This window comes from Olea europaea, chromosome 6, assembly GCF_002742605.1.
Source record: "Olea europaea var. sylvestris chromosome 6, O_europaea_v1, whole genome shotgun sequence".
In the NCBI taxonomy this organism is placed as follows: domain Eukaryota; kingdom Viridiplantae; phylum Streptophyta; class Magnoliopsida; order Lamiales; family Oleaceae; genus Olea; species Olea europaea.
Window position 1 is genome coordinate 5,743,031 of NC_036242.1, and position 8,873 is coordinate 5,751,903.

Here is an 8,873-nt window from a genome sequence, read left to right on the forward strand (position 1 = left end):
GAATCCAGAGCCCTGAACTAGGATATCCTTGAAAGCCAAAAGCAACTGTTTCACAAATCGATGCAAGATTACATGCTATGTGGTATGCAGTCATACATGGATAATTCTCTATCAAATATGTTTAGCACTCATATGGCCCAGGAATCGCAACAACAAGAAGCCCATTATCAGGCGATTCTTCGAAAACAAGAAGAATTATTCCAGTAGCAACAAGAGCACATACAGTCTTATATTGATACAAGTTTATGTTTTGTCAGATCTTACATTGACGAAAAGAATGAGAATATGCTAAATAGATTATCTAACTGAAAATCCAACATGGAAGCCATTATAGGTTCCATGCAGCAGGATGTTCCTCTCCATGCAAGTCCAAATCCTACTGTTCAACCTCATGAGACATCACCGTCTCAACCAGCAGAAAGTGTTGACATGCGGAGAAGAGAAAGGGAAAAGAAGATGAAATACACATAGGCTTCGTTATCCACAGGCCGTCCCTTAGAAGACTACGACATGAACAAGTACAAAAACATTAGGAATTGGATATCGAGAAATCAATTTGGGTAACAAATGTAACTCATTCTGAATAGTCCGAATGCTAAACATTATTATATCTATGTCAAAAATTATTTGTTGAATTAACTGACAGTAATTTAAATTATGTTATATAGTGCATATTTGGACGATGGCCGTGACAATGTCTATGGAAGAGACATGCTAAAAAGTTTAATGGATCCGACGAAGGATCTGAATTTTGTGGTGAGTGAAGGTTTGCAATCACAATAAATTTGATTTCGTAGTTAATATGTCTAATATATGTTACATATATTTATTGCATTAGCATATTGAGCTGGAGCTGAAGTTATTGAGGTAGCATATGAATGAAGATTGTACTCTCGTCAATAAAAAATATACAATTTTGGATTTTCAATTTGAAGAGGAGTGTTGTCAGCAAATGAGGTGACACATGGAATATAACCAGAGAGGTGAATCCGATGGAACTCGCCTACAAGGCTATGTCAACGGTACATTGCCTGTAGCTGGTCGTTCGTGGATGGAATGCAAGTATTTATTAATTCCAAGTTCATATCTAGGCAATGAATGTTATCTGTTTCTGGTCCATATTTCTGAATGGAAATTCTACATATACGACTGCAGCAATAATGTTCACGCACCTGATGCAATCAAGGCTCATGCAGAAGCAACATGCATAGCCGTTCAAACATTATTGCAGTGTCTACCCCTGTCCACCAGACGAGATATAAAGAAACATATAAATGATCCAATGAAGATGGAGATTACACCTTATCTACCGTGTGCGAACAATGGGTGAGCATTTCAATTCTTGTTATTTACTATCGTAGTTAATCTATTGTATATACTAATTTCGACTAACGAAAAATCATTTATTGTACAGGACAAATTGCTTAATGTTTGTACTCAAGTATATAGAATGCTTCGTTCTCGGGCATCCAATAGAACCAGTTTCAGCAGAGAGGATGTCAATATACAGAAGAAAGATTGTGGTCGATTTTTTGAATAACGAATACTTTCTTTATCCCCAATAGTGAAACAGTTGTCGTGGCTTAGCTGTACTTTACTTGTGTGACTGTTGATGATCAGTCGGTTCATGATACCGTCATTTGCAATATGTATTTTATTTTATGTGGTGGTACATAACATGAATTTTGGTTTTATGTGGTGGTACGTAAAATGTATTTTGGTTTACACAGTCGTTTGCATATTTCAATTTGTATGGTGCTATGTAATATGTTCTCGAACTGTCATTCTAGACAAATGAAATATCAAGCGTCGAGATTCACAGCTATGTAATGTCGAGAACGACATATCAAATGTCCGGAAATCGAAGAAATGTAGAGAAATATCGTATTTTGGTCCAAGTGTCGTTCTAGACATTCGTAATGTCAAGTGTCGAGATTAACAGCTATTTAATGCCGATAACGACGTTACAAATGTCGAGAACGGCATCAAATGTCAACATAAATATGATCCAGCCAAATTTAACTAAGAGTAAAGGCAACCAAATGGTGTATTAACTGCAAAAACTGTAGCAAGCAGGTTTATAATTACTATAGTAGTTAAAGTTGGTATGCCAAGCACAAGTACGTTCTCAACCATATTGATGTGAAAAAAGTTGTAAAATAATCACCATGAATGACTTCAATCATATTGGTTGGTGAGATATCTTATCGTGCATTTAATAGACAAGTTTTTCTCTACTATAAATTGTTGGACTTTACTTAAATATGTACATACGAGAATTTAACAAATTCATAGCACTAGTTAGTTTTTCCGTTGATCATGTCTTCATCAACTCAACATACTCCTGTTCTTGATGTTACTATCACTTTCGACCCCCCCAGGTCGTCCGCGGACAACCCGATCATCATAAACTCGGACTCGGATGATGAAAGCAATATTTGTTCCATATGTTTGTCAACCTTCAAACCGCCATCGTAGGGTTTGCCTTTAATCAATCCCTTTTCCGAATCTAATCGACAAAATTGAACCAATTCAAGTTCATCGTGAAATTGTCCCAGTACCGGTCCAACCAAAAGCACATCATGTGTTGTTGGATGAAAATGTTGGAGCAGTTCCCGTCGAAAATGAAGATGTGATCATCATAAGCTCCGACGAGGAGTATGACAGTGATATGTCCTCTTTGTCCGTCGTGGATGATATGTGGAAGATGCAGTCATCGTAAGTGAAATGTTTACGTGCATATAGTAGTGCTATAAAATCCATATAGGTGATGGATATTTTTTGGGATGATCACTATTTTGTATAATAGTTGTTTACGATATGTATTGGAGTTATAGCTTTCTTTTGTTGTGATTACCATTTTGTCTTCTCCAATGATTTAGGAGAACGAGTCATTTATGGATTGCTTTTGTATCCATTACCACATTGTGTCTACAATGTTTAAGAAAATCCCAGTGATGAAATAGATATGTGCTTGTTCACTTATATGATGAACAAAATGATATCGTAGTGAAATGCTCATAAAAATATATGTAAGTACCATTTCCCTTGTTGGTAGTTATACCCCAAACCTGACCTCTCTTGTTTGTATCCATTATGACATTCTAAAATGAAGTGTTGTTTGTATGTAATGAATGTCCATACGAATTTTCCTGTTTGTGCACTATAAAATTTTGAACGACTAGAATAATATAAGAGAAAAATCACAAAAAAGGGATGAATTCGTATAAAGGATTCAAAATGTATTATAAACTTAATTTCACCACAAGCAATTGCAAATAAGTGATATCAAGAGAGAACGAAGAAAGAAACAGAAAGAAGTAGAAGTCAAAAATATATTCAACAACATTTAAAACAAGAGATAGAAAGCAAGTAATACAAAAGAAAAAAATTTAAAACATTGATAATTCATGTTATCAGGGCATTTGACGATCGGAATACATAATGTCATTCAAGTATACGTATCACTTAAAGATGTCGAATTCTGACACGTTTGCCTGTTATGTCCAGAATCCCCACATTGGCCGCATTTTCGTCTCAACGTCGACCTTTCAGTTCTTGACCGTTGACGTTGGGTAGGAGGTCGACCTGGTGCTCTACGTATATTCGGGGGCAAAATTTCGATGGAACGAATAGACTGAGGAACAACCCAATCTGACTCTCGGCCAACGGGGTGAAGAACTTCGTTGTACGCAGCTCGCCAATATTTTGTGGTGTAGTAAGGGGAGCACAAATCATACATTGATTTTTTTTGCGCAAGCAGCTTGGGATGCATGTGAACATGGGATTTGTCGCATCTGAAACTCTCGACATGAACATGTGTTACCTATATTGTCGACAGTACAAAGTTCGGTAGCTATACCTACCTCAAAAATGAGTTCGTCCAAATTTCATACTGGTAAAGTTTCACCGGTGTCGAATGATTTTCTCAATTCATCATCAATTTTTGGTGTCACAGTCGTACTACATTTCGTGGATGCACTTTTTCTCTCGTAGAACCATCGTTGCATCAATGATGTAATATTTTTGATCAACGAGGTTATAGGAAAACTTTTTTGTCGCCTTAGGACTGAATTCAGTGACTCCGCAATGTTATTCGTCATAACGTTATACCGATTACTAACAAAATGTGCCCGTGACTAGGTGTATATACCGGCACGTTCCAAGTAAGATGCCATTGATGGTCAAATGGTTCTTATCTGTATCATGAACTGATCAAATTCCGATATGCAGTATGCTAGCGCTGCCCGCTTGAATAAGAAGATGACATTGCTACTACTATACCTAGTAATAAGATATTTCTCGATATGCCAGATACAGGCACCGTGGTGAGAAAGTGGGAACAACCTCGTAATTGCCCGCTTAATACTCTTCTTCCTGTCCGACACAAACACTAGCTGGTTTGAATCATCAACGACATCTTTCAACTTTTCAAAGAACCAATACCACGATGCATTTGTTTTCCCATCGACAACACTCCACGCAAGAGGATATATTTATAGGTTAGCATCTTGCGCTGCAGCAACTAGTAGTGTTCCCTTATATTGGCCCTTCAAATGACTTCCATCAACACAAATTACTGACCTCATGTATTCTCGAAAACCACGTACACTAGGCCCGAACGCTAAGAAGAAGTACAAGAACCTATTATTCGAGTCGAGTTCAATGTGTGCAATAGTTCCTGGATTTTTCTCGATTAACATGTGACAATATGATGGCAATTTCTGGAAACTTTCTTCGGGTGTACCACGAAGAAATCGAAGTCCTTTCTCTTTAGCCTTCCACGCTTTGTTGTAGGTAATCCGTACACCAAACTCACGTTCCATATCCCCAATAATACCCGCAAGAACGTATGATTGGTTTGCATCGTCCAACCTTCACATTATGTGATGCTCAATTACTGCACTCGTTGCGTGAATTTGTGCATTTCGTCGAACGTCTAGAGAACATGTGTGCTCAGGTATGTACTCTCGAATCGTAAATATTTCTGAAGTTTTTATCTTAGAAGCTCGTACTAGCCAATGGCATGTAGTATTGACACAACACACAGTAAGAGATCTAGGATTCGACCTTTTAACCTTGAAATGAAACTTCTCTTTCAAAGCCTTAAGTTGAAGCCTTGTGTGTAACTGTTGTTTGCTAAAAAATTATCTGATTCTCCACAATGTCCTCTTCATCAATCGACTCAACTACATTTCGAATAAATTACCTTCACCTAAACTTTCATCCATATTATCAATCGTTTGTGGCTCTTGTAGTTCGCACATACCGACTTCATCGCGTCCACACAATGCATCTTCTATTGGTGACAAAGGCTCAACTTCGACATGCTGTTCGTGCTCTCCAGCATTATATTTATCTGCAATTATACACAACGCCGCTTCTGTGTGAATAGAGATAAATCATTGCAAATCCTCATCGTCGGCTACATCAGCAGGGGGTATATTCATGTTCGGAACTGTAAATTTCAATTGAATTCGGAACTTCATTCTATCAACATTCAGCTTCTCGAATAATTTATGTACAAGCTCATCATATATAATATCATGTCGAACAACAATTGATGTTGTTCGGTTCCCTAACCACTTCCACTCGTCGTCTATGTTGACGAAGCTACCACCATACGAGACAACAAATCTCTTAACATTTCCCATATCTGCATGTCATAAACAAAAATACTGTCAACCACTAACGAAAATCGAAAACGAAAATGGTACTTGCATGCAATATGTGAATCGCTATACACGAAATTTCCCCAACTTACTCAAATTTTTAATGTTATTGTCAACATTTGACAGTGTCGAGAATGATAGTATAAATATCATTCTTGACGTTTATAGATGTCGTGAACAATATTTATACTATCTTTATCGACATTTATAAAATGTCGAGAATGAAATGACGAGATTTCATGCATTTATCATCTTCTTCAACTTCAACCACCATTTTTGTAAGAATTTATTCCACCATAAATGATATTCTAAATACAAAAGTATATTATCTAACTAAGTTATTTAAGATGAATGGTACAAAAAATATATACTCAGGATAATTTCGTCCATAGAAGGGAAAAAATACCTTATCGAAAAATTGAGATTTGAATATATATAACAACGACTACTAAATAAAAGTTATCAAAAAAATGAGAGTTCGAAGAAATAGAGTTCAAAGAAATATACCTTCTACCGACAAATGATGAAAGCCTAATCAGCTTCAAATTTCTACCACAATAAATTTCTTAAAATGATTTCTTTGAAGTTGGAATCATATACTTCTTCGTATATGTTAATGAAATTTTTGCTTCTTCTTCATTTGTTCTAGAATAATTGATTAAAATATAATTAAAAATGTAAGCAAGTGGACTCACCTAGGTAATAGCAACATTATTGTGGCTTCTCGTGGAAGTTATTTGCTCTTCTTAAAAATTGTGCCAAAGTGATATAAAATTGATTAATCTTTTCATGATTGTAAAGTAGATATTTTGATCTAAAAATTGGATATTTTTGCAAGGATTATAAAAAAAGTACACTTTTCAACTCCAATTGGACATTCTTGAAAATGCCTCTATATAATAATATAACCGAAGGCTTTGAATTAAGCTAATTAGAGGATGTAAAATAAGTAAATTATGGCATATAAATGTGATTCAATTAATTATGAGAAAAGTATTGGACCTTCACCCCATCATCATCATCATCCTCGAAGGCTGAGAAACTCAAACTTTATGATTATACTTTCACTTTAGGAATTACACGCAATTAAAGAGCCTGAAAAAACCTTAAACGTTATGATTATACTTTCAAGTTTTATCAAATTAGTAAGCCCCGTTTGATCCCATTAATTTTGATTATAATGGGAGAATAGTGTTTTTTTAAAATGAATGATTGTAAAAGAATTAAAAATTTTCGATTTACGTGTAATATTATTTTGTTGAACATTGTATTGTTAAAAATAAAAGAGAGAAAAATTTAATTTAATTTGATAAGACTTAATGGGACCAAACAGAGGCTAATTTACAACTCAATTTTCACGACAACACGTAATTTGAACTCGCAGAATAATAAAATATGTATAGAGCCGAAAATCGGCCAATAGAAAGAATTGATTTTTATTAGAATATTTATTAGGTGCAACAGTAGATTGAACTCAATGAAAAGGGACAATTCTTGCGGTTTAGGGTTTATGGGGATTTAAGTTTGTAACGGCAAATTTGATATTTCTAGTTGATTTCGAGTAGCCTTTGACGATCAAGTTGCAATTAACCATTAAGAAAGAATAACAAGTAAGTTGTTAGACATATTGCAATTTAAGGAGTATTTTTGACCAAAAAAAGAAAAAAAAAGAAGAACTTATTTTATAAGCCCAAATTTGCAAATTGCAAATTTATAAAATTGTCTTGTAGAAGTGTTTCCTGAAGAAGTTACTTTAGACTAACTTTTTCGTAAAAGTTCTCCTAGTTACACAAATCATTTAAAGAAAATTATTCAAACACATTTTAAAACTCTCCGAAAACCTTGCAAAAAGGCTCTTAGTTTGATCCATAAAATTTGTGGGCCCCATCTTATATGAGATATTAATTTTATTTTTTTGCCAAACATGCTTTAAGCTCTTTATTGTAAAAGGATAATTATATTCACAACACAATTTTTTCCCTTGCACCACATTTTAATTACACATATTTTTCTTAATCTTTGCTCATTATAGCACTTATGTTTCAAGCAATTTTTCATATCATTCTTGTTGATCTATGATTGATTTCACGTTTTGATTATAACAAATAAATTGTTTTTATCTATAACAATTGAATTCAATTTACATAGTTGATCAATTGGAGACAAAAAGATTGCTACTAAAATACTCGCAATTTACGTTCAATAAAATTCGAGATGGAAGCCGAGCATTCACATCAAATCACTCGAAGATAAGAACTTTAATAGTCAAACATCAAAGATATTAGACCTAGATGTTTTGGATTCATATGTAAATGCAAAATTCTTTAATCATTAGCAATGAATCGTTAAAAGCTCAAAAAAATGAACTTTTATGCATAAAAATACTTGCATAAAAAATTATTTTTAAAAGTAAGTATTTCAACTTGATATTCAAACTCTTTACAATATCACTTACCTTGAAAAATGAAGTGAAAAACATCATTCAAAAGCCTACATTTTTCGAAGCAATAAAGAAAGAAAAATTTGGGAAAATATGTCCGATTGAATCTAGCGAACGTTCGGTTCATCCAACGGTCACTTTTTAACTGTTTTGAATTCTGATGCACAACGGCTAGTTTGGTTGTCCTGTTCAAAATGTGGACGATTGGATTAATTGTCCATTTAGTTAGAAAGTTTTGTGTTATGACTGCTATAAATATTATTTCACTTTGTATTCATTACATACTTTTTTTAGAACACTTTAAGTGAGATACTCTTGAGCTAAATTAGATTGATATATCTTATTTATCTTTATCAATTCTCTTACTTTGAAAAGCTTTTGATTGAATCAACCTTTGAAATCTTTCTTCTCATTTAAAATTTTTCTCACATTACACTTGAACTTTATTCATTGCTATATATTAAATGTTAGCCTATTTTTCTCTTTATACTTAATTTTGGCTATATTATTTATTAAGAGAGAAGTCTCAAATTGTAAAATCATTTCTCTTTAAGTTTATGGGTCATATTGAAGACCTGAAAAGTTTAATATTGTATAAGAATAGGTGATCATTGTTTGTAAGTTACTGGAAGCATTGTAAGGGTTTGGAATGCACCATAAGTCAATCAAATGAAAAGGCTTTGATCGTGATGGAGTGCTTTGTAATAGAGGACATAGATCATTGGTTGGGATCAAACCTGTTTGATCGACTTATTCGTTCT

General features: G+C 34.1%; 1 protein-coding gene across 1 annotated transcript; it reads right to left on the reverse strand.

Moving 5' to 3' along the window:
* Positions 1–3,451: 3,451 nt before the first annotated feature.
* On the reverse strand, positions 3,452–4,103 carry LOC111395047. The gene is made up of 2 exons (XM_023021071.1): positions 3,897–4,103; positions 3,452–3,826 (listed from the first exon to the last, which is right to left on the reverse strand). Exons 1-2 carry the CDS (start codon positions 4,101–4,103, stop codon positions 3,452–3,454), a joined length of 582 nt encoding a protein of 193 aa, XP_022876839.1.
* Between the last annotated feature and the right edge of the window lie 4,770 nt (positions 4,104–8,873).

Excerpts from the sequence above, each read along its gene's own strand:
- LOC111395047 (XM_023021071.1), bottom strand. The coding sequence starts at position 4,103 with ATGACGAATAACATTGCGGAGTCACTGAATTCAGTCCTAAGGCGACAA. Across the intron at positions 3,827-3,896 it reads ACACCGGTGAAACTTTACCA|GTAACACATGTTCATGTCGA; the intron begins GTATGAAATTTG and ends TCGACAATATAG.